Below are 26,847 nucleotides of genomic sequence, written 5' to 3' on the forward strand. Positions count from 1 at the left end.
TTATTAAGACCACACAAAATATTTGATTATCATACTGTCCATCTTAAATATTTATGTATCCACACAGGAAATGTGTGTTTAGGAAATAAACCTTCAGTCTAACATATAAGGTTCTACATTTTAATCCTTGTCAAGATTATCAAATATTTTTATAAACACACATACATTAGTACAATTCTATCATAATATACCCATGTAAATTTCTACAGGTTGGAAATTATTTGAAATACTGTATATACTATGCACAGTTCATTTAACAGCTTTCATAGGGCCAAATATCAATGTGTACACACTTCGTATAAAATATTTATATCCCTATGATCCTCTTTCGAATAATTTCTAGCCTGATGTGTTCACAATTATTTATACAACCATTAGATCTTCTGGACATGGATTAACATTTAAAAATCTTATGTTACAGCAAAGGTTTATTTACTAAACACACATTTCCCCTAAATATTTAAGGCAGACAATGGTGGGTATCCAATTAGCCACAATTACGCGGTTTTGCGATTATTTATTGCATTTGCGATAACTTGGTACCAAATTAGCTGCAAAAAGTTATTGGTGATAAGTCTTCATAGGGTTTATCCCACATTTCTCTTCATCTCTGGTAGTGCAAAATCCCTGGTTTAAGTTTAAAATGTCAGGATTTGGTTCAGAACCCCGGGACACCCTCCTGAATGACTTGTTAGACCCTTAGGGGGGTATACAATTAGCTCCGGTAATCTCTGAGCTATTGATTTGTCCCCCCTGCCTATTCAATTGAGACTGTTTCATTAACTTTTAAGGGAAATTTTCAGCAATGCCTTTTCACTTTTTTTTTTTTTTTTAGTGAAAACTCATGGTTGAAAAATACCTCCAAAATCAGAGAAAATGGCCTGTGTTTTCGCCAGCACAAGTGAGAAAACATGTGGATTCGCCAATCAACATGTTTTTCGCTCTTGCTGAATTTTCCGTCTAGACAAAAAAGAAAGACCCAGTTATTGAATAGGGCGAATCCCCATTCACCCTACAATTAGCAAAAAAATAAGAATTTACTTACCGATAATTCTATTTCTCGTAGTCCGTAGTGGATGCTGGGGACTCCGTAAGGACCATGGGGAATAGCGGCTCCGCAGGAGACTGGGCACAAAAGTAAAGCTTTAGAACTACCTGGTGTGCACTGGCTCCTCCCCCTATGACCCTCCTTCAAGCCTCAGTTAGGATACTGTGCCCGGACGAGCGTACACAATAAGGAAGGATTTTGAATCCCGGGTAAGACTCATACCAGCCACACCAATCACACCGTACAACTCGTGATCTAAACCCAGTTAACAGCATGATAACAGAGGAGCCTCTAGAAAAGATGGCTCACTACAGCAATAACCCGATTTTTTTTTTTTTGGTAACAATAACTATGTACCAGTATTGCAGACAATCCGCACTTGGGATGGGCGCCCAGCATCCACTACGGACTACGAGAAATAGAATTATCGGTAAGTAAATTCTTATTTTCTCTAACGTCCTAAGTGGATGCTGGGGACTCCGTAAGGACCATGGGGATTATATCAAAGCTCCCAAACGGGCGGGAGAGTGCGGATGACTCTGCAGCACCAAATGAGAGAACTCCAGGTCCTCCTCAGCCAGGGTATCAATTTTGTAGAATTTTACAAACGTATTTGCTCCTGACCAAGTAGCTGCTCGGCAAAGTTGTAAAGCCGAGACCCCTCGGGCAGCCGCCCAAGATGAGCCCATCTTCCTTGTGGAGTGGGCATTTACAGATTTTTGGCTGTGGCAGGCCTGCCACAGAATGTGCAAGCTGAATTGTACTACAAATCCAACGAGCAATAGTCTGCTTAGAAGCAGGAGCACCCAGCTTGTTGGGTGCATACAGGATAAACAGCGAGTCAGATTTTCTGACTCCAGCCGTCCTGGAAACATATATTTTCAGGGCCCTGACAACGTCTAGCAACTTGGAGTCCTCCAAGTCCCTAGTAGCCGCAGGCACCACAATAGGTTGGTTCAGGTGAAACGCTGAAACCACCTTAGGGAGAAACTGAGGACGAGTCCTCAATTCCGCCCTGTCCGAATGGAAAATCAGATAAGGGCTTTTACAGGATAAAGCCGCCAATTCTGACACGCGCCTGGCCCAGGCCAGGGCCAACAGCATGACCACTTTCCATGTGAGATATTTTAACTCCACAGATTTAAGTGGTTCAAACCAATGTGACTTTTGGAACCCAAAAACTACATTGAGATCCCAAGGTGCCACTGGAGGCACAAAAGGAGGCTGTATATGCAGTACCCCTTTTACAACGTCTGAACTTCAGGGACTGAAGCTAGTTCTTTTTGGAAGAAAATTGACAGGGCCGAAATTTGAACCTTAATGGACCCCAATTTCAGGCCCATAGACACTCCTGTTTGCAGGAAATGTAGGAATCGACCCAGTTGAATTTCCTCCGTCGGGCCTTACTGGCCTCGCACCACGCAACATATTTTCGCCAAATGCGGTGATAATGTTTTGCGGTTACATCCTTCCTGGCTTTGATCAGGATAGGGATGACTTCATCCGGAATGCCTTTTTTCCTTCAGGATCCGGCGTTCAACCGCCATGCCGTCAAACGCAGCCGCGGTAAGTCTTGGAACAGACAGGGTCCTTGCTGGAGCAGGTCCCTTCTTAGAGGTAGAGGCCACGGATCCTCCGTGAGCATCTCTTGAAGTTCCGGTTACCAAGTCCTTCTTGGCCAATCCGGAGCCACGAATATAGTGCTTACTCCTCTCCATTTTATCAATCTCAGTACCTTGGGTATGAGAGGCAGATGAGGGAACACATACACTGACTGGTACACCCACGGTGTTACCAGAGCGTCTACAGCTATTGCCTGAGGGTCCCTTGACCTGGCGCAATACCTGTCGAGTTTTTCCCAACGGTTTATAATCATGTGGAAGACTTCTGGGTGAAGTCCCCACTCTCCCGGGTGGAGGTCGTGTCTGCTGAGGAAGTCTGCTTCCCAGTTGTCCACTCCCGGAATTGCTGACAGTGCTATCACATGATTTTCCGCCCAGCGAAGAATCCTTGCAGCTTCTGCCATTGCCCTCCTGCTTCTTGTGCCACCCTGTCTGTTTACGTGGGTGACTGCCGTGATGTTGTCCGACTGGATCAACACCGGCTGACCTTGAAGCAGAGGTCTTGCTAAGCTTAGAGCATTGTAAATGGCCCTTAGCTTCAGGATATTTATGTGAAGTGATGTCTCCAGGCTTGACCATAAGCCCTGGAAATTCCTTCCCTGTGTGACTGCTCCCCAGCCTCGCAGGCTGGCATCCGTGGTCACCAGGACCCAGTCCTGAATGCCGAATCTGCGGCCCTCTAGAAGATGAGCACTCTGCAACCAACACAGGAGGGACACCCTTGTTCTTGGTGACAGGGTTATCCGCTGATGCATCTGAAGATGCGACCCGGACCATTTGTCCAGCAGGTCCCACTGGAAAGTTCTTGCGTGGAATCTGCCGAATGGGATTGCTTCGTAGGAATCCACCATTTTACCCAGAACCCTTGTGCATTGATGCACTGAGACTTGGCTCGGTTTTAGGAGGTTCCTGACTAGCTCGGATAACTCCCTGGCTTTCTCCTCCGGGAGAAACACCTTTTTCTGGACTGTGTCCAGGATCATCCCTAGGAACAGAAGACGAGTCGTCGGAACCAGCTGCGATTTTGGAATATTGAGAATCCAATCGTGCTGCCGCAACACTACCTGAGATAGTGCTACACCGACCTCCAACTGTTCCCTGGATCTTACCCTTATCAGGGAATCGTCCAAGTAAGGGATAACTAAAATTCCCTTCCTTCGAAGGAATATCATCATTTCGGCCATTACCTTGGTAAAGACACGGGGTGCCGTGGACCATCCATACGGCAGCGTCTGAACTGATAGTGACAGTTCTGTACCATAAACCTGAGGTACCCTTGGTGAGAAGGGTAAATTTGGACATGAAGGTAAGCATCCTTGATGTCCCGAGACATCATGTAGTCCCCTTCTTCCAGGTTCGCAATCACTGCTCTGAGTGACTCAATCTTGAATTTGAACCTCTGTATGTAAGTGTTCAAAGATTTTAGATTTAGAATCGGTCTCACCGAGCCGTCCGGCTTCGGTACCACAACAGTGTGGAATAATACCCCGTTCCCTGTTGCAGGAGGGGTACCTTGATTATCACCTGCTGGGAATACAGCTTGTGAATGGCTTCCAAACCTGTCTCCCTGTCAGAAGGAGACATCGGTAAAGCCGACTTTAGGAAACGGCGAGGGGGAGACGTCTCGAATTCCAATTTGTACCCCTGAGATATCACCTGAAGGATCCAGGGGTCTACTTGCGAGTGAGTCCACTGCGCGCTGAAATTCATTGAGACGGGCCCCCCACCGTGCCTGATTCTGCTTGTAAAGCCCCAGCGTCATGCTGAGGGCTTGGCAGAGGCGGGAGAGGGTTTCTGTTCCTGGGAACTGGCTGATTTCTGCAGCCTTTTTCCTCTCCCTCTGTCACGGGGCAGAAATGAGGAACCTTTTTGCCCGCTTGTCCACGAAAAGACTGCGCCTGATAATACGGCGTCTTCTCATGTTGAGAGGCGACCTGGGGTACAAACGTGGATTTCCCAGCTGTTGCCGTGGCCACCAGGTCTGAAAGACCGACCCCAAATAACTCCTCCCCTTAATAAGGCAATACTTCCAAATGCCGTTTGAAATCCGCATCACCTGACCACTGTCGTGTCCATAACCCTCTACTGGTAGAAATGGACAACGCACTTAGACTTGATGCCAGTCGGCAAATATTCCGCTGTGCATCACGCATATATAGAAATGCATCTTTTAAATGCTCTATAGGCAAAAATATACTGTCCCTATCTAGGGTATCAATATTTTCAGTCAGGGAATCCGACCACGCCAACCCAGCACTGCACATCCAGGCTGAGGCGATTGCTGGTCGCAGTATAACACCAGTATGTGTGTAAATACATTTTAGGATACCCTCCTGCTTTCTATCAGCAGGATCCTTAAGGGCGGCCATCTCAGGAGAGGGTAGAGCCCTTACAAGCGTGTGAGCGCTTTATCCACCCTAGGGGGTGTTTCCCAACGCACCCTAACCTCTGGCGGGAAAGGATATAATGCCAATAACATTTTAGAAATTATCAGTTGTTATCGGGGGAAACCCACGCATCATCACACACCTCATTTAATTTCTCAGATTCAGGAAAACTACAGGTAGTTTTTCCTCACCGAACATAATACCCCTTTTTGGTGGTACTCGTATTATCAGAAATGTGTAAAACATTTTTCATTGCCTCCATCATGTAACGTGTGGCCCTACTGGAAGTCACATTTGTCTCTTCACCGTCGACACTGGAGTCAGTATCCGTGTCGGCGTCTATATCTGCCATCTGAGGTAACGGGCGCTTTAGAGCCCCTGACGGCCTATGAGACGTCTGGACAGGCACAAGCTGAGTAGCCGGCTGTCTCATGTCAACCACTGTCTTTTATACAGAGCTGACACTGTCACGTAATTCCTTCCAACAGTTCATCCACTCAGGTGTCGACCCCCTAGGGGGTGACATCACTATTACAGGCAATCTGCTCCGTCTCCACATCATTTTTCTCCTCATACATGTCGACACAAACGTACCGACATACAGCACACACACAGGGAATGCTCTGATAGAGGACAGGACCCCACTAGCCCTTTGGGGAGACAGAGGGAGAGTTTGCCAGCACACACCAGAGCGCTATATATATACAGGGATAACCTTATATAAGTGTTTTTCCCCTTATAGCTGCTGTATCTTTAATACTGCGCGTAATTAGTGCCCCCCCTCTCTTTTTTAACCCTTTCTGTAGTGTAGTGACTGCAGGGGAGAGCCAGGGAGCTTCCCTCCAACGGAGCTGTGAGGGAAAATGGCGCCAGTGTGCTGAGGAGATAGGCTCCGCCCCCTTATCGGCGGCCTTATCTCCCGTTTTTCTATGTATTCTGGCAGGGGTTAAATGCATCCATATAGCCCAGGAGCTATATGTGATGCATTTTTTGCCATCCGAGGTGTTTTTATTGCGTCTCAGGGCGCCCCCCCCCAGCGCCCTGCACCCTCAGTGACCGGAGTGTGAAGTGTGCTGAGAGCAATGGCGCACAGCTGCAGTGCTGTGCGCTACCTTGTTGAAGACAGGACGTCTTCTGCCGCCGATTTTCCGGACCTCTTCTGTCTTCTGGCTCTGTAAGGGGGCCGGCGGCGCGGCTCTGGGACCCATCCATGGCTGGGCCTGTGATCGTCCCTCTGGAGCTAATGTCCAGTAGCCTAAGAAGCCCAATCCACTCTGCACGCAGGTGAGTTCGCTTCTTCTCCCCTTAGTCCCTCGATGCAGTGAGCCTGTTGCCAGCAGGTCTCACTGAAAATAAAAAACCTAAAACTAAACTTTTCACTAAGCAGCTCAGGAGAGCCACCTAGTGTGCACCCTTCTCGTTCGGGCGCAAAAATCTAACTGAGGCTTGGAGGAGGGTCATAGGGGGAGGAGCCAGTGCACACCAGGTAGTTCTAAAGCTTTACTTTTGTGCCCAGTCTCCTGCGGAGCCGCTATTCCCCATGGTCCTTACGGAGTCCCCAGCATCCACTTAGGACGTTAGAGAAAGTCCAGTTATTTCACAGAGGCGGAAACAAAAGCGGGCCTAATTGCATACCCCCTTAGATGATTTTAATTATTTTTAACTGGCCAATAATTAAATGTCAATTTAATTAAATGTAAATGTCATTTTGGAGTCAAAAAATGATGGAAATTGGTGTACAAGGTATGGGGCAGGTATATTGCAATGCTTTATGAGTGGGATAATTGTTTTTAGACTTGCAAGTGGCAGTAATCGGCGCATTTCCATTTTTTTAAAGTCCCCTAAAATTACCCAAATATACACTTATACCCATTTTTATGTACCCCAAATGTAATGAGAGCACTTATTTTTCTAAAAAAAAAAAATACATTTTCACATTTAAAAAAAAAATTCATATAAGAGCCATTTGACCCAATTTAATTACACCAAATAGTTTTATTATGGCCATTAATAGACTTCTATAATGTTTTCCTATATTGGTTTGGCTTTCTTGGGGGCACAGGAAGATTTCCCAGTTTTCTCCTATACTTAGCTCTGGTTTTGCCAGCTAGAATTATGGCGTGAATCCCATCATCATCATCATATTGGAATAGGATTGCGATAAACGGGAACGCGTAGGCTGCGATAAGCTGATATTTCGGCAGATAGGTGCTATACCCTTCGTCGCGATCGCGGATTGCATTATCGCAGCAAATTGCATACCCCCAGCATGATCCCAAATGTTTAGTATGGCCTAAATAACAGTATAACTAGTGCAATAAACACATTTGATACAATTTTTGGCAAAGCATAGGACACAGTAGAACAATTTGTTTTAAAACACATTTCTTTCCTTAAAGCACATTTTTTACACCATTTGTGTTTATAGTTTTAGAAATATTCTCCTGGCTCGTCAGTACTTTTATTATTCAGATGCATTAAAAGTTATGTTTTAAATGAGCGCCAATATAAGACAATCCTTTTTCTCTCTCTTATAAAAGTAATACAGGGTTCAACCATAAACTGATTGATATTATATACTGGTGCAGAGTTTTTTTTTTAGCTTATTCTGTTACAATATAAGTTATGCAAGCATCTCTCACTAGCGAGATACTCACATTTATTTGGCTTATGCAAAACGTAGCTAATCCTACATAATAAAAGGCTAACGCTGCTCCTTACCTCTCTGAGGGAATTCAAGTGTTTTGCTCATCGGCAGCCGCTACATGGCGTTCGACGGAGCAATTCAAGTGTTGCTCTGTTCGGACGCACACAGAGGCCGGTGCTGACATTACAGATTCGTCAGTTTGATGGGCTGATAACTAGTGTTGTAATAAAAAGAAAATGTAATGAGACAAAAATATAATTTACATTAAATCAGAAAATAAAGGAGGGGGGGGGGGGCAACTAACAAACTATTTTTTTCTTCCAAGAAACTTGTTGATAGCAGATCATGTGGAAGAACATTTTATCATGATTCATCCTTCTAAATGGGGCTTAGAACCTCTAAAATCCTGAGCTATACTCTGTGTAGCAAAAATACATGATGGGTTGCAGACAATAACAAGGGTAAAACCAGTTAAACCATCCTCTTTCTATGCACTGAATGAAACCCAGGTTGCACATTGTACCTATTTTCTAATTTTTCACTCCTGAATTGCTTTTTTTGCTGGGAAATTGGTCATGTTTTCTGCTTTTCTCGTGGTTTTAACACAATTCCTGTATGTGTACATGGAATTCGATAGGTTTCCTCAAAAAATGGTTACATCTCCTCAGATTATTTAGGATTAGAAAATATAGTGGGTTAATCCTACACCTAACAAAAATGTGAGAGAACAAAACTGATTCAGTAAACATGTTTAATTCTACACAGTGAAAGGCTGGGGGGCGGGGTGAAGAAAAAAAAAACACATTTCGAAAACAAAAAAATGTAATAGATCAAAATTTTAAACTGATTAACTATTTTAATTTAATATGTATTGGAGCCAGCCAGCACTTCAAGACACAACAATTCTAAATTTAAAATAACATATTTACTTGGCTTAAGGGAAAAGGTAATAATTATTTTCTTTTTACAAGCTAATTGAGGGTAAGCTATTTATGTACTGGTCAATTTGGAATTCTGCACACAGTTAAAAAAAATAAAAACAATAAAGAAATAAACAGTGATGCAACCTATGTTAAATTTACTCCTTTCTTAAGAAATGGGAATAAGGTTTGATACAACATGCTGCAGTTCATTTTGGCACAACTATCTCAATTTTCAGTTTTCATTAAAAGTTCTAAATTAACAGTACAATATAAGCTCCTTTACTGAAAAGTGCACCAATACCTTCCATTATGGAACAGGAACAATTAGTATAAGTAGTTTGATGTGATGAATGGGTGGCAGCCTCGTACACGGCTCAAGTGGCTCATGGCGCGGTCATAGGCCACCTGAACTGACTTGCGGATGCTTGTTTTTCGACCCTCTAACATTTTCAGCTTGTCTACTGTATCATCAGCACCCAAAGGTAAAACCTTGTCACTGGGAAGCCATTGCCTAAAAGGTAAAGTTGTATAAAATTAAAGTAATAAATTATGAAACTATTGATAAATAAAATAAAAAATTGAGAACTTCCTATGTCTGAAGAAAATGAAAAGATAACAGAATAAAAACCATAGCAACTTCTTCAAAATGAACAACAAAAAAACAAACACAATCACATGTGAAAAAGGATCCAACTGTAAAAAATCTTAAATACAGAAGCAATTTAAGGGCCCTACACACTAGAAGACATGACCAATGTGAAAGATAAACAATTTGAAAGATGACCAATTTCCCTTGAACTTTCAGGAGTCCTGACAAACGAAATTGAGTGTACACACTAAGCAATTTTTCAAACAATTTGAAAGACGAAAGATATCTTTGGAATTGGCACCTTATTTACATATTTTAATATTGGGGAGGCATTTCTGGGTGTGTGGGCAGAGCTGTAGAAGGGGGAACCAATTAAGTTTTTTATCACTCACTGCCCCACCAATTATAGATAGGCAGGTGTGGCACTCCTGGCGTCTGAGAAACTTAAATGGAGACATGCATGTCTCCATTTACGTTTTTCAGACGCCAAGAGTGCCACACCTGCCTATCTACATACATCCTCTTATGTGTGGGCACCCGGTGCAGCATTATTTATTACAGGGAGAGCCGGACCTGCCTTTTATATATATAGAATATTTAGAACCCATTATAATTAATTTTTAAGTACGTTGGTGGCACAGTGGAAATAATAAGAATTTACTCACCGGTAATTCTATTTCTCATAGTCCGTAGTGGATGCTGGGAACTCCGTAAGGACCATGGGGAATAGCGGGCTCCGAAGGAGACTGGGCACTCTAAGAAAGAATTAGGACTACCTGGTGTGCACTGGCTCCTCCCTCTATGCCCCTCCTCCAGACCTCAGTTAAGGAAACTGTGCCCGGAAGAGCTGACACAATAAGGAAGGGATTTGGAATCCCGGGTAAGACTCATACCAGCCACACCAATCACACCGTACAACTCGTGATACTATATCCAGTTAACAGTATGAACAACAACTGAGCCTCACGAACAGATGGCTCATAACAATAACCCTTTAGTTAGGCAATAACTATATACAAGTATTGCAGACAATCCGAACTTGGGATGGGCGCCCAGCATCCACTACGGACTACGAGAAATAGAATTACCGGTGAGTAAATTCTTATTTTCTCTGACGTCCTAGTTGATGCTGGGAACTCCGTAAGGACCATGGGGATTATACCAAAGCTCCCAAACGGGCGGGAGAGTGCGGATGACTCTGCAGCACCGAATGAGCAAACTCAAGGTCCTCCTCAGCCATGGTATCAAACTTGTAGAATTTTGCAAACGTGCTTGAACCCGACCAAGTAGCAGCTCGGCAAAGTTGTAAAGCCGAGACCCCTCGGGCAGCCGCCCAAGAAGAGCCCACTTTCCTCGTGGAATGGGCTTTTACAGATTTAGGATGCGTCAGTCCAGCCGCAGAATGTGCAAGTTGAATCGTGCTACAGATCCAGCGAGCAATAGTCTGCTTAGAAGCAGGAGCACCCAGCTTGTTGGGTGCATACAGGATAAATAGCGATTAGAGAGAAGGATGTTTTGGGAACCGCACAAGTCTTTAATTATAATGATCAGTAGCCTCTGAATAAAATGAATTATCCCGAATTGCTTCTAGATATAGCAACAAGGGGTATGGATAGTTAATCCTAGTCCCAATTAATCGTTGCTTTCAGTGGTGCTCCCAAGAGTCAATTTTAAGCAGACAGAAAAAACCAAAACAAAGAAGTGTTGGAAAGTAGACTCTTTTTTGGGAGCACTCTAATTCAGAGGGTGGAAATATGATTTATCAATACTGGTAAAATCATTTTTATTAGGTTATTCATTAAAATTTTTTGGAGTATCTGCGTGAAAAATTATAAGCTTAGCGAAAATATAGAACACATTACACATGGTACGTGATATCCATATCACAATGTATCAACTGCCGGAAATTAATGGCTGTGGTTACAAAGTTCATTAATCATTACACATTCGAACTCATGTGATATATGACCATCATTTGTTCAGCAAGTATCCATCATGGATTACAATAAATGCTGAGAATTAAATCATAGGTCATACGAAAGTCAGGTACCCAATAGTATATATGTATAGATGGGTGACACTGTATAGGGGAGTCAATTTCTTGCAGTACCAGGGTGTTCAGAGGTGGTCTCCCATCCTAGTACTAACCCGGCCTTTCACTGCTTAGCTTCCAAGGTCAGAAGAGATTGGGCATCTCCAGTGATGTATGACCGCAAATACTGTACTCTCCCTTTAGGATCACCAAAATGCGTGCAGCCACTTGGTTGGATTACCCTCTAGCTAGGCAGTCACAATTATGATATAGACATATTTAACAGCCTATTTTGTAACGGAAAAGTTACCAAGTATCCACAATTTAGGCTTGCCTTTTCACTGATGCGAACCGATTTTTTAAGATTCCAAATGCCCAATATTTTGGGTGTGGATGACACTATAGGGGAGTCAATTTGTTGCAGTACCTGGGTGTTCAAAAGTGGTCACCCATCCTTTTACTAACCCGGCCTTTCACTGCTTAGCTTCCAAGGTCAGAAGAGATTGGGCATTTCCAGTGAGGTATGACCGCAAATATTGTACTCACCCTCCTGAATCATCCAAATTTATAAGTAGTGATTGCCAAGGGTAGCAAATTATATATACATGTGGTACAATAAAGGATTAAGTAAGGTAATATGTAGCCACCTGGCTTAATCACCTTGTAACATATCAACCACGAAAAACAATATACTCATGAGTGAGGGCCTGTTATGTGGGTAAAATTCCTGAACACCACACAATGTCCACAATTAGGACTTGCCTATCACTCCTGAAAATACCCAAAGAGCACCAGAACGGCCGGACAAAGATTAGTAACCATATAAGTGCAGGATAGAATTATGCTGCACAGAAATAAATTTTCTAAATAGTCAATTTATAGTACACCCTTAAGCACTAAACAAGACAATAGATTAGAGGTGCCTGATGCTTGTAACCTCTAATAAATACCTGCATATATTGTGAGAAAGCAGGCTAGAAAAAGGTGCTTGTAGATGATTTGCACATATGTTGATTTGCTTGAGCCTATTAAATTCAAAATTAAGAGCATTTGCTGAGATTTGCCATTGTTGAATTTCAACAGAAAAAACACATTCAGTGCTTCCTATAAAATTGATATCAGCTTGCTGTTAATGTTTGTAGCCATGTGGGTATTGCTTGAGCCTAATAAGTTCAAACTTCAGAGCATTTGCTGAGATTAGCCATAATTGAATTTCCAAAGAAAAAACAGTCAGTGATACCTATAGAAATGATATCAGCTTGCAAATAGTGTTTATAACCAATGTGTAATGTGTTCTATATTTTCGCTAAGCTTATAATTTTTCACGCAGATACTCAAAAAATTTTTAATGAATAACCTAATAAAAATGATTTTACCAGTATTGATAAATCATATTTCCACCCTCTGAATTAGAGTGCTCCCAAAAAAGAGTCTACTTTCCAACACTTCTTTGTTTTTTGTTTTTCTGTCAGGATAAATAGCGAGTCAGTTTTCCGGACTCCAGCCGTCCTGGAAACATATATTTTCAGGGCCCTGACTACGTCCAGTAACTTGGAATCCTCCAAGACCCGAGTAGCCGCAGGCACCACAATAGGTTGGTTCACATGAAAAGCTGAAACCACCTTAGGAAGGAATTGGGAACGAGTCCTCAATTCCGCCCTATCCATATGAAAAATCAGATAAGGGCTTTTACCAGACAAAGCCGCCAATTCTGATACACGCCTGTCCGACGCCAAGGCCAACAGCATGACCACTTTCCACGTGAGGTATTTTAGCTCCACGGTTTTAAGTTGCTCAAACCAACGCGACTTTAGGAAATCCAACACCACGTTGAGATCACACGGTGCCACTGGAGGCACAAAAGGGGGCTGAATATGCAGCACTCCTTTAACAAAAGTCTGAACTTCAGGCAGTGAAGCCAGTTCTTTTTGGAAGAAAATCGACAGAGCTGAGATCTGGACCTTAATGGAACCCAATTTTAGGCCCATAGTCACTCCTGACTGTAGGAAGTGCAGAAATCGACCGAGCTGAAATTCCTCCGTTGGGGCCTTCCTGGCCTCACACCAAGCAACATATTTTCGCCATATGCGGTGATAATGTCTTACGGTCACATCTTTCCTAGCTTTAATCAGCGTAGGAATGACTTCCTCCGGAATGCCCTTTTCTTTTAGGATCCGGTGTTCAACCGCCATGCCGTCAAACGCAGCCGCGGTAAGTCTTGGAACAGACAGGGCCCCTGCTGCAGCAGGTCCTGTCTGAGCGGCAGAGGCCATGGGTCCTCTGAGATAATTTCTTGAAGTTCTGGGTACCAAGCTCTTCTTGGCCAATCCGGAACCACAAGTATAGTTCTTACTCCTCTCCTTCTTATTATTCTCAGTACCTTGGGTATGAGAGGCAGAGGAGGGAACACATAAACTGACTGGTACACCCACGGTGTCACTAGAGCGTCCACAGCTATCGCCTGAGGGTTCCTTGACCTGGCGCAATATCTTTTTAGCTTTTTGTTGAGGCGGGACGCCATCATGTCCACCTGTGGCCTTTCCCAACGGTGTACAATCATTTGGAAGACTTCTGGATGAAGTCCCCACTCTCCCGGGTGGAGGTCGTGCCTGCTGAGGAAGTCTGCTTCCCAGTTGTCCACTCCCGGAATGAACACTGCTGACAGTGCTAACACATGATTTTCCGCCCATCGGAGAATCCTTGTGGCTTCTGCCATCGCCATCCTGCTTCTTGTGCCGCCCTGACGGTTTACATGGGCGACCGTCGTGATGTTGTCTGACTGGATCAGCACCGGCTGGTGTTGAAGCAGGGGTCTTGCCTGACTTAGGGCATTGTAAATGGCCCTTAGTTCCAGAATATTTATGTGTAGGGAAGTCTCCTGACTCGTCCATAGTCCTTGGAAGTTTCTTCCCTGTGTGACTGCCCCCCAACCTCGAAGGCTGGCATCCGTGGTCACCAGGACCCAGTCCTGTATGCCGAATCTGCGGCCCTCTAGAAGATGAGCACTCTGCAGCCACCACAACAGCGACACCCTGGTCCTTGGAGACAGGGTTATCAGCCGATGCATCTGAAGATGCGATCCGGACCACTTGTCCAACAGATCCCACTGAAAGATCCTTGCATGGAACCTTCCGAATGGAATTGCTTCGTAAGAAGCTACCATCTTTCCCGGGACTCGCGTGCAGTGGTGCACCGACACCTGTTTTGGTTTTAGGAGGTCTCTGACTAGAGATGACAATTCCTTGGCCTTCTCCTCTGGGAGAAACACCTTTTTCTGTTCTGTGTCCAGAACCATCCCCAGGAACAGTAGACGTGTTGTAGGAACCAGCTGCGACTTTGTAATATTCAGGATCCAGCCGTGCTGTTGTAGCACTTCCCGAGCTAGTGCTACTCCGATCAACAACTGTTCCCTGGACCTCGCCTTTATAAGGAGATCGTCCAAGTACGGGATAATTATAACTCCCTTTTTTCGAAGGAGTATCATCATTTCGGCCATTACCTTGGTAAATACCCTCGGTGCCGTGGACAGACCAAACGGCAACGTCTGGAATTGGTAATGACAGTCCTGTACCACAAATCTGAGGTACTCCTGGTGAGGAGGGTAAATACCATGTAATCCCCTTCGTCCAGGCTTGCAATAACCGCCCTGAGCGATTCCATTTTGAACTTGAACCTTCTTATATAAGTGTTCAAGGATTTCAAATTTAAAATGGGTCTCACCGAACCGTCCGGTTTCGGTGCCACAAACATTGTGGAATAGTAACCCCGTCCCTGTTGAAGGAGGGGTACTTTGGTTATCACCTGCTGGGAGTACAGCTTGTGAATCGCCTCCAGCACCGCCTCCCTGTCTGGGGGAGTAGTTGGCAAGGCTGATTTGAGGAAACGGCGAGGGGGAGACGTCTCGAATTCCAGCTTGTACCCCTGAGATACCACTTGTAGAATCCAGGGATCCACCCGTGAGCGAACCCACTGATCGCTGAAGTTCCGGAGACGGGCCCCCACCGCACCTGGCTCCACCTGTGGAGCCCCAGCGTCATGCGGTGGACTTAGAGGAAGCGGGAGAGGACTTTTGTTCCTGGGAACTTGCTGTTTGGTGCAGCTTTTTCCCCCTACCTCTGCCTCTGGGCAGAAAGGACGCGCCTTTAACCCGCTTGCCTTTCTGGGGCCCGAAAGGACTGTACCTGATAATACGGTGCTTTCTTTGGCTGTGAGGGAACATGGGGTAAAAATGTCGACTTCCCAGCCGTCGCTGTGGAAACGAGGTCCGAGAGACCATCCCCAAACAATTCCTCACCCTTGTAAGGCAAAACCTCCATGTGCCTTTTAGAATCCGCATCACCTGTCCACTGCCGAGTCCATAAAACTCTCCTGGCAGAAATGGACATTGCATTTATTCTAGATGCCAGTTGGCAAATATCCCTCTGTGCATCTCTCATGTATAAGACTACGTCTTTAATATGCTCTACAGTTAGCAATATAGTGTCCCTGTCAAGGGTATCAATGTTATCAGACAGGGAATCTGACCACGCAGCTGCAGCACTGCACATCCATGCTGAAGCAATAGCCGGTCTCAGTATAATACCTGAGTGTGTATATACAGACTTCAGGATAGCCTCCTGCTTTCTATCCGCAGGCTCCTTTAGGGCGGCCGTATCCGGAGACGGTAGTGCCACCTTCTTTGACAAGCGTGTGAGCGCTTTATCCACCCTAGGGGATGTCTCCCAACGTATCCTATCCTCTGGCGGGAAAGGGTACGCCCTTAGTAACTTTTTGGAAATTACCAGTTTCTTATTGGGGGAAACCCACGCTTCATCACACACTTCATTTAACTCTTCAGAAGGGGGAAAAACCACAGGTTGCTTTTTCTCTCCAAACATAATACCCTTTTTTGTGGTACCAGGGTTAATGTCAGAAATGTGCAACACATTTTTCATTGCCGTAATCATGTAACGGATGGCCCTATTGGAATGTACACTGGTCTCATCGTCGTCGACACTGGAGTCAGTATCCGTGTCGACATCTGTATCAGCCCAGGCGTTTTTGAGCCCCTGATGGCTTTTGAGACGCCTGGGCTGGCACGGACTGAGAAGCCGGCTGTCCCACATCTGCTATGTCATCAAACCTCTTATGTAAGGAGTTGACACTGTCACGTAATTCCTTACACATATCCATCCACACAGGTGTCGACCCCGCAGGGGGTGACATCACATTTATCGGCACCTGCTCCGCCTCCACATAAGCCTCCTCATCAAACATGTCGACACAGCCGTACCGACACTCCGCACACACACAGGGAATGCTCTGACTGAGGACAGGACCCCACAAAGTCCTTTGGGGAGACAGAGAGAGAGTATGCCAGCACACACCACAGCGCTATAAATCACAGGGATGTACACTATAATGAGTGATTTTACCCTATAGCAGCTATATATATATATAGTATTTGCGCCTAAATTTAGTGCCCCCCCTCTCTTTTTTACCCTATTGAGCCTGGAAACTGCAGGGGAGAGCCTGGGGAGCGTCCTTCCAGCGGAGCTGTGAGAGGAAATGGCGCCAGTGTGCTGAGGGAGATAGCCCCGCCCCATTCACGGCGGACTTCTCCCGCTTTTTTTATGGATATATGGCAGGGGATTCTACACATATATAGTCTTAATGACTATATTATGTGTATTTTTTTGCCAATGTAAGGTAATCTTATTGCAGCCCAGGGCGCCCCCCCCCAGCACCCTGCACCCATCAGTGACCGGAGTGTAAGGTGTGCATGGGGAGCAATGGCGCACAGCTGCAGTGCTGTGCGCTACCTTAATGAAGACCGGAGTCTTCAGCCGCCGATTTCCTGGACGTTCTTCTTGCTTCTGGCTCTGCAAGGGGGACGGCGGCGCGGCTCCGGGACCGGACGACCGAGGCTGGCCTGTGTTCGATCCCTAGAGGTGTCCAGTAGCCTAGAAGCCCAAGCTAGCTGCAAGCAGGTAGGTTCGCTTCTCTCCCCTAAGTCCCTCGTAGCAGTGAGTCTGTTGCCAGCAGATCTCACTGAAAATAAAAAACCTAAATATACTTTCTTTTCTAGAAGCTCAGGAGAGCCCCTAGTGTGCATCCAGCTCGAGCCGGGCACAGATTCTAACTGAGGTCTGGAGGAGGGGCATAGAGGGAGGAGCCAGTGCACACCAGGTAGTCCTAATTCTTTCTTAGAGTGCCCAGTCTCCTTCGGAGCCCGCTATTCCCCATGGTCCTTACGGAGTTCCCAGCATCCACTAGGACGTCAGAGAAATAATTGGTGGGGCAGTGGGTACATTGCTGGGGCGGTGGATGGAGACGCTGACTCCCATCAGCGGCTCAGCTACAATGAAGCCGCTGACGGGGAGGGAGCCTCTGGAGGGGAGATGCGCTGAGCGGTCAGCGGCCTCAGATATGAAGCCACTGGCAGGGAGGAGAGCCGCTGGAGGGGAGGGAGCCGCTGCCGGGGAGGTGAGCAATGTCACATTGTGGACATCGCTCATCACGGCATGTGTGTACGGAGCTGCAATGAGCGATGTCACAAGTGACATTGCTCACATTGAGCAGGCAGCACCTCCGACCGCCAACCAGCAATCAACGAGCGCGGGTGCACGCATCGTTGATTGCAGGACCATACACACTACACGATGTGAACGATATATCGTTCACAATCGTCTGTATTGGCCATATTGATCAAAAAAATAGTCTAGTGTGTATGGCCTTTAAGAGAAATCGGCACTTAAGTAGGTAACAAACAGCAATAACAGCAAATAACTAGTAACAGAATGGGGCTCATTTAGTCTTAAGGTGCATACACACGGTGAGATATTGACTATATCCGATTTTGAATTTGCTATTTTCCCCTGAACAACCGATTTTGACTATCTTTACTTGAAATTTTGACTAAGTGCCAATTTTGACTATACTGTGTCCTAGATAGTACACAACATAGTAAAGATTGACTTGCCTGCAGAGTCTATCTTTTCTTGTGATACCGACCCCACAAGAGTGCTCATCGGTATCGCAAGCTGTGTACACACACAGTGCGATTTGCACTAACTTTACTTACGATTTTGACTATATAGTCAAAATCGCAAGGTTACATTGCACCGTGTGTATGCACTTTTAGTCTATTTATGTACGAAACACTTTATGTAAGATACAAATTTGTAAAGTGCACACACAGTAAAAATGTGTACATATATGTACATTCATCCCTATGCTAACTCCTATGCCTTGAGCGGTAGAACGAGGGATGACAAGTGTAATCATATTTAGGTAATTGAGACAATTAGACGTGGCTACATCGGCAAATACTTTTTTTTGGAAGCCTACAGTATATCTTGCATGTCCAGAACTACACAATGATAGCAGCTTTTGATTGGCTGATTGCTTATTGACCGCTGCAGCAATTATTTCCATCATGGCTCCTCCATGAACATCTATTTAATTTTCTACTTGACATTTACATTTGAACTACTGTAGACAAGATTTCTATTAGTTTGGTAATGGGAAAAACAACATATGCTTGTATTAATTTATATTTAATTACATTTTACAACAATCAAGTTTCACATTTGTTAATAACACTTTGACAATGATGAGACATTATCTGCTTTTGTGCATATAACCGTTAATTACAATAATATGTAAAAACAGAGTAATGCCACTTGATATTTAGTACTAACACTGTCAAACTACATCTCTAATAAAGGTATGGAAATTTACATACTGGTATATCGGACATGCCTTTTGCTAATGTTTAAGAGCTAGAAGCATCTTGAGATTTGTGCAACTGAAAAAAATATATTTTTTTGTACTCAACATTAGAACTATTCACCTGAATCCATCTGTGGGACACTGGTATGTATACCTTGGGTTGTAGAGTGAACTGCCTTCCCATCCTCTAGGACTCCGTTTATAATTAATAAAGCTCACAGGACAGATCCAAACAAAAAATACTCAAGATATATAAAACATGCCAAAAACAGAGGCAAAACAGAGAGACACAATAGGAGAGTTATGGTAAAACATACTTTTAACTCTCTTTCTTTGAGGTCCATGAGATCCACAGAGTTAATTCTTAACCTTGGGTATGATGGCTGATGGAGACCAGGACTGTCACCGAGCCTCCCAGGATGCAATGGGCTACTTCCCCCTTCATATCATGCCCACATGATCAAGCAACTCAGTTTTAGTAACAAGCCCAAAGCAGGAGCTGGAGAGAAGAGAGAGAAGGAAGGATGGTACACTGGGGACCATAAGAGTAACCCATTGAAGCTAGGTGCGTCAGGGTGGGCGCCCTGTGGATCCCATGGACCTTGAAGAAAGAAAGTTAACAAAGGTAAATGTTACCATAACTCTCCTTTTCTTCATAAGGGTCCATGGTTTTCACAGGGTTAATTCTTAACCTTGGGAAGTCTCAAAGCAATTGTAATAGGGAGGGAACGCCCCTAAGCTGAAAGGAGGACATTGTGGCCAAAGGTTGCATCCTGAGAGGCAAACGTATCAAAGGCATAGAACCTAAGAAACATATGGGCAGTAGTTGTTCAGCAGATGAATCGCAGCGGACTGCCCAAGTAAGACCCACAGAGCGAGAAGAGTGAGTAGAGACTATACATACGTGGAACAGGCAGATCTGCTTGTGCATACGCCTGTGGTCATGCGGAACCAACATGCCAACGTTTGTTTAGAGGCTGGCAAGCCCAGCTTGTAGAATCCATAAAGGATGAATAACGAATCGGTCTAACCATTATGGTCTACGTATATCCTGAGAGCACATACCACATCTAACGATGCTTCCTCTTCTGAGAGGCTGGGTTCCTGAAAGGCCAGAACCACAATGGGCTCATTAATATGAAACTTAGATACTACCTTATGTAGGTATCCTTTCCTTATTCTAAGGATTGCCCGGACCTGGTGAAAAATTAAGAATGGTGAGCAACATGAAAGGTCCTAAGTCAGAGTCCCTGCATGCTAAGGCAATTGCTAGAAGAGGGTCTTTGCCACTTGAGGTCTACCAACTCTAAAGGTTCAAAACGGAGCCCAAAGCATATTTTATTTTTTATTTTTTATTGAACCGAGCGCTTATGTGTGCTAATGTATGATGTTCTGTAGAAATACTTAGTAAAAATAAAAATAAAAAAATATTTAAAATAAAAAATAAAAATAAAATAAACTAATAAAGAAAAAAATTAAATTAAATGATAAGACAAAATAAGAAAAGGGGGTGGGGTAAGGGTGAAGTGCAATGTTTACAGCTCCTTTAGGAATAATTTGGAGCTTTAGGACACTTGATCAAAAGGGCACAGTCTCTTGGGGTATAACTATCCCTGACTTATCCTATTCTTCTGGTGTAAGCATAACTGGAGGTTCCGGTATGGGTGGCAACAATTAGGCTGATGGGTAGGCTGGCCTTTCCTGCCTGTTAGGCCGTAGCTGCCTTCCCACGTCCTCCTCCCGCTAGCCGCACTGTAGCCGCTGCTCCATCTGATCCGCCGTGACCGGAAGTTCGGGTCTTTACTTCCGGTAGTACGAGTCAAGTAAAGACCCGAACTTCCGGTCACGGCGGATCAGACGGAGCAGCGGCTAGCGGGAGGAGGACGTGGGAAGGCAGCTACGGCCTAACAGGCAGGAAAGGCCAGCCTACCCATCAGCCTAATTGCTGCCACCAATACCGGAACCTCCAGTTATGCTTACACCAGAAGAATAGGGTAAGTCAGGGATAGTTATACCCCAAGAGACTGTGCCCTTTTGATCAAGTGTCCTAAAGTTACAAATTATTCCTAAAGGAGCAGTAAACATTGCACTTCACCCTTACCCCACCCCCCTTTTCTTATTTTGTCTTATCATTTAATTAAAATTTTAGTTTTATTTTTATTTTTTATTTTTATTTTCACTAAATATTAAATTTTTTTCTTTATTAGTTTATTTTATTTTTATTTATTTTTTCTTTTAAATATTTTTTTATTTTTATTTTTACTAAGTATTTCTACAGAACACCATACATTAGCACACATAAGCGCTCGGTTCAATAAAAATTTCAACAATCACCAATTAACAACCTGAGCAGCTTTTTTCTTCACAGCGCAGCAAACTATATCAAATTCATTCTGGAGCCCAAAGCATAGTCTGAACCACAGCACTGGAGAAGCCTTTGTTCCTTAAGAGGGAAGTATCAAGAGCCATGCTGTCAAGACAGGTGCGGCAGATCCAGATGGAGGCAAGGCACCTGAGAGAGCAGGTCTGGCCAAAGAGGTAGAGGGAAGGGATCGTCTATGGAGAGATCCCTCAGATATGAGAACCAATGTCGCTTCGCCATGCTGGAGCTACCAGGATAAGCATGCCGCCTTCCTCTTTGAATTTGCGCAGTACTCTGGGAAAGAGAGACACCGGAGGGAAGAGATATGCCAAAGGGAAGTTCAATGGAACTGTGAACGTGTTTTCGAAGGACACTTCCAGATCTTTTGTCCTGACCCCGTACATCGGAACCTTGTGGTGGTGTCTGGAGATCCACAGCTGGCAAACCCCATTTGGGTACCAGGATCTGAAAGACTTTGGGATGGAGAGACCACTTTCCTGCGTGAACATCTTGGCGACTGAGAAAGTCCACCTCCCAGTTGAGGACTCCTGGAATGAATATTGCCAAGATGGCTGCAAGATGGATTTCTGACCAGGTGAGAATCCGAGACACTTCCGGCATGGCTGCTGCTCTTCGAGTGCCGCCCTATTGATTTATGAAAGCCATTGTCGTGGCGTTGTCTGACTGGACCTGTACTGGCAAACCTTGAAGAAGGTGTTGAGCTATTTGAAGAGCCCTGTATACCGCCTGGAGCTCAAGTACATTGATTGGGAGAGTCCTTTACGATGGAGACAAACTGTCCTGAAGAGAGTGCCTGTCCATGACTGCTCCCTACCCTCAGAGGCTGGCATCCGTGGTAAGAAGGGTCCAGTGGGGCATTAAAAAAGGTCTGCCTTTGTCCAGGTTGGGCATGTGAAGCCAACATGCCAGGGATAGACTGACCCCATGTGTCAGAATCAGAGAATTGGCCATTCTACCTGGACAGCCACGAGCCATGCAAGGGGACGCGGTACACAAATTGGGGTTCCTGGTCATGTTACGGAAAACACCAAACACAGTTAAAAAATCCATGTCGACCCTTTCATGTGTTGTCCTGCCCTGTGTCGACCATTTTCATGTGGCAACTATATTAGTCCATGTCTATGTCGACCAATAGTGGTCGACCTAATGAATGTCGACCTTAACATGGTCAACCATTCATACCAGAACCAGGATAACTGAGCTGTGGACAGATCAGATGTGACACTGCGTTCCATGTCATCGGTCCATGTTTCTATGGCCTTAGCTATCCATGCTGTGGCCATAGCTGGCCTGGCAATAGCTCCTGTAAGGGAGTACACTGACCTTAGACATGCATCCAGTTGTCTATCTGGCAGGTCCTTAGGCGAGGATGCATTACGGAGAGGTAGGATGGAACTTTTGAGCAAGTGTGTCACACGAGTATCCACAATAGGTGGGTTTTTCCACTGTGCACAATCTGCTGTGGGTAATGGGTATAAGGAGCTGACTCTTTTAGGTACCGTGAATTTCTTAGTAGCTGTTTTCCACGCCTCAGTACTAACTTCTGTGAAGTGGTCAGAGTGTGGAATCTCAGCTAGGACTACTTTCTGACTCTTGCGTAGCGGATCTTTAGAAGTAGTGGCCAGTTCAGCATCCTCAAGCTGAAGAGAGCATTTGACCACTCTGATTAGTGCTGCCACATTAAATTTAGATGGGGCCTCCTCATCTGATGAGTGAGATTCTGCATCAGAAACCTCAACGATGTCAGCAAGTACTGATGATTCCTCCAAATCTGAGTGTTGTGTGGATTGTGAGGAAGGTATAGTGTGTTTAGCCACAGCAGGTGTAGGCAGTGTGCCTTTCCCATGTATCATGCTCTGAAAAACAGCAGACGAAGCAGCTAGACTCTGCACAGATGTAGAGAATTAATCCAACCACTGGGGGTGGATGGGTGGGGTTGCTATGGCCTGATAAACAGGCTGATATGGCTGGTGAAATCCCACAGAGGGAGTCCTAGGAGGCTGCATTTGTTGTGGAACTTTTACAGGGTATACTCATATGGTGGGGAGACCACAGGTGGGGTAGCTATATGGTCGGCAACTGTAAATAGTCAGTGTTGTAAATGAAGCCAATGAAGGCTCTTGTACAGTAACTGGTGGGGCTGAGGTGCTTGGAGGCACTAGGCAGCCCGGGCATAGACCATCCTGAGATAAATCCTGGGGTGAAACTTCAGTGTGACAGGCATTACATGTTACCAAAGCGGGTGCCCCTGCCTGCTTTGTCTTACTTTTGTTAGACATGGTTAACAGCGAGTAGTAAACACACACAATATGGTATGGAGCAGCGTAACAGGCACAGTATGTGACAATGAGCACACACAAATACAATATTTAATAAAGTGTGGCAGAGTTAACCCAATACACACCAGTATTCAAGGATCACAAATAGGCTGCATATGCAGGTGGTCTGGCGCCATGTTTCCTATCGCAGGAGACGTCATCGGCTGGTCCCAAAAATGGCCATGACACACCTGCTTTTCCTGCTCCCCTGACCGCCGCTCCCGGACACTCGTCGCCTGTCAATCATGAAGCGAACGCATCCTTCCGTGATGTGGTAGCATCATGATAGCCTGCACACGTGCACTAAGGCCGCTGCACATGCACAGACTGCAAGAAAACATCCATGAGAGCGATCGCAGCCGTAGCGATCGGCTCTGAATACAGCCCATTGTCCCTAACGAACAGTGGGAAGGGGACTCTCTTCTGAGCATGAGAGCATATGGGGAGATGGCCACTAATTTAGTGCCTGGAAGTAAAATAAATAAATAAAATACAAAAGGCATGATATTTTGACCATTAAGGCTGACCTCTTCATGGATTTGTTCCTTGCACAATACAGATATGTTATGCCATCACATCATGTGGTTAACTGATGTGGTTAAAGATTGCTAGTACTCACAAAATAATAGAGCTGCCAAGTCACAGATTTGTGTGCTCATTGGAATACACACATGCAGTCTATGCAACTGAAGGTCTGAGCAGTTATGTGGCACGACCATCCCACTCAGTGCCCACAACCATCCTACTGAGTTCCAACATCCCACTCACTACCAATATCAATCTCATTCAGCATCTACATTCAGCTCCCACAAACATTGCGGTTATAAGCTGAAGCGGGATACATCTGTAAAAATGGGTCATTAACAAACACCAGAAATGATACCATCCAATTTTCTTTTATCTTGCCAAGTAAATAAGTGTTTAAATACGAGTTTGTGGAAGTGAGAATAGTTTCAATATTAAGGTATATGAAGCATTTGTATGTGTCCTTTACTTACAGTGAACATATCAATAATTATGTTACTACTAGTTTAAAACACATATGCTGTTGTCACGTTTTCACTTTTTAAAAACTGTTCATAATCTTAACTAGAATAAAAGTATTCACATTATGACATCAGCATATATGTTAGCCGGAAGACTTGCAGTCCATGAACTGTAAAATATGTATATGATAATTACTTTGCTAGGTACGTAAAATCTGTGTAGTTTTTCACATGTCCTCATCTCTCAGGTTTCCAATATAGACTGCGTAGTAAAGGTAACACTGCAGCATAGTTGTTTTTCTAAACTGATGCAAAAATCAATATTGGACAACTGTAAAACAGTGCAGACAGGTTGTCATACAGCAGTGGGGGCTTCACTGAAAGGAACCGATTGCTACACATTAAATACACAATCTAGGCACATGCAGGCAAACACACACACTAGTATGAAGAGATACTCGCCCACAACCACTTCTCACACAAACGCACAGAGTACAGGGCATACTCCTTTGGGGAAGACGCCTGCAGCTCAAGTGGATGCCAATCAAAGCATCAACTTCAAATTGTATATGAAATATCAGCACAGGACCTAAGGGCAAAAACAGTAGTTGGAGCTCAATTGTTTATACAGAAAAAAACACTGTATAGTGCATTCCCTTTTATAATTGGCACTAATTAGAACCCATTAATTAAATTTAGTTATATCAGACCAATGCATATAGTTTAGAAAGCTTGATGAACTTGATAGAAAATGGTACTCACAGAGAGCTTATAAAGCATAATACACTTTGGGCTGTATTAAATTAGCCGTGGTAATTAACGCCTGGAGTAATTAGTGCCTGGAGCTACAGGTTAGCACATTTGCAACACCCGAGATAAGGGTACAGAAACAGAGAATTTGATGGAATATCAGATCCACTTGGCCCATCTACTCGGGAAGCAGTTAGTTTCCCGGCTGTCGGGATCCGGTGGTCAGAATACGAATCCCGACAGCCAAGGGAAACCCAGCGGTCGGAAACCCGAGAAGGGCACCGAATAAATTAGTGCACCGGGACCGAAGTTTGGCAAGCGAGGGGACTTGCGCTCGCCGTCGGGATCCCGTCTGTCGGGATTCCGGTGTCGGTCTTATGACATATTTGAGCCTTTAACCAAAAGTATTAAGCCTTAAAAGTGAAGATGGATAAAGAGTAATAAATGACCAGCCAACTAGCTCCTAACTGTCATTTTTTCAAACACAGCCTGTGACATGACAGTTAGGAAGCTTATTTTCTGGTAATTTATCACTCTTTATCCATCTCCACTTTATCACTTTTTAAGACTTAATATATTTGGGCCTTAGTTCTTTGTAAGGAAAGACTTAGGTCTATCCAAAACATGTTTAAATCAACAGGTCATCCTACGTCAAGGACAGTGTCCTCCACCTAGATTGTCTTGTCTGGTTTTGACGGCTTGGGTCCTGAAGGTTTTCCCAGGCAAAAGCTATCCAGACCATAATTCAAGCTCGTAAACCAGTCAATTCCAGAATGCAAGCTTTTACGTTCTATGGTGTAAGCATCTGGGGCTTTTAGCTGTGGTCTTTCAACTGCCCTGTCTTTGATCTTCTTCAGGGTGCCTTGACTCAGGGCTTTTGCATACCTTCTCTCAGGGATCAGGTTTTGGCTCTGTCAGTATATTTTCAGAGACGTTTGGCTACCATTCCAGAGACCATTAATTTTACACGGTATGCTTGGAAACATATATTATAATCTCTGGGATCTGTCTTTGGTATTGGAGGGTCTTAGGGGTCTTGTTCGTGGATGCCACAAGAGGGGTTGGTCAGTATCAAAGTGTTTCAGTGCTATATGGATTCTTCACTTCAGCTCCCTGCCAGGATTATCTGTTTACGGATAAACTGATTCTGGTTTGCCTCTGGGCTCTTTCCATTCGTGCAGTTGGGGCCTCTTGGGCAGTGTGCCTTGGTGGAACAGTTGTGCTGAGCGGCTTCTCCGGTTCTCTGTGAATATCTTCACATAATGTCTACTGTTTCCGTACCTTTGGTATGGGAAATGCCAGTTTAAAAACCCCCCCCCCCCTTTTTTTAAGCTTGTTTGGGAACTCGTACTTGTAATGGCTAAACACGGTGTCCCCCAGACACAGGTTAAGTTCCTTGTTTTAACTTACTTGTTTTACCTTACCTTAAACTCAGTCACCCTTTACCAG

General features: G+C 44.6%; 1 protein-coding gene and 2 pseudogenes across 4 annotated transcripts in view; all 3 read right to left on the reverse strand.

Moving 5' to 3' along the window:
* The window catches only part of BRPF3 (bromodomain and PHD finger containing 3), a 344,329-nt gene that overhangs the window by 19,359 nt on the left and 298,123 nt on the right, over nt 1-26,847 (reverse strand). For 2 of the 4 annotated variants that reach the window (XM_063954945.1, XM_063954947.1), the window contains exon 13: nt 8,608-9,138. In XM_063954945.1, the coding sequence (XP_063811015.1) occupies nt 8,952-9,138 (187 nt within the window). In that variant the 3' untranslated portion in view covers nt 8,608-8,951. Of the gene's footprint in view, nt 1-7,778; nt 7,919-8,607; nt 9,139-26,847 lie in introns of those variants that run through there. The other 2 variants (XR_010235041.1, XM_063954946.1) reach the window with 2 other exon arrangements.
* Nucleotides 11,315-11,434, reverse strand: LOC135051369 (5S ribosomal RNA; annotated as a pseudogene).
* On the reverse strand, nt 11,664-11,783 carry LOC135051489 (5S ribosomal RNA; annotated as a pseudogene).

This window comes from Pseudophryne corroboree, chromosome 2, assembly GCF_028390025.1.
Source record: "Pseudophryne corroboree isolate aPseCor3 chromosome 2, aPseCor3.hap2, whole genome shotgun sequence".
NCBI classification, from domain to species: domain Eukaryota; kingdom Metazoa; phylum Chordata; class Amphibia; order Anura; family Myobatrachidae; genus Pseudophryne; species Pseudophryne corroboree.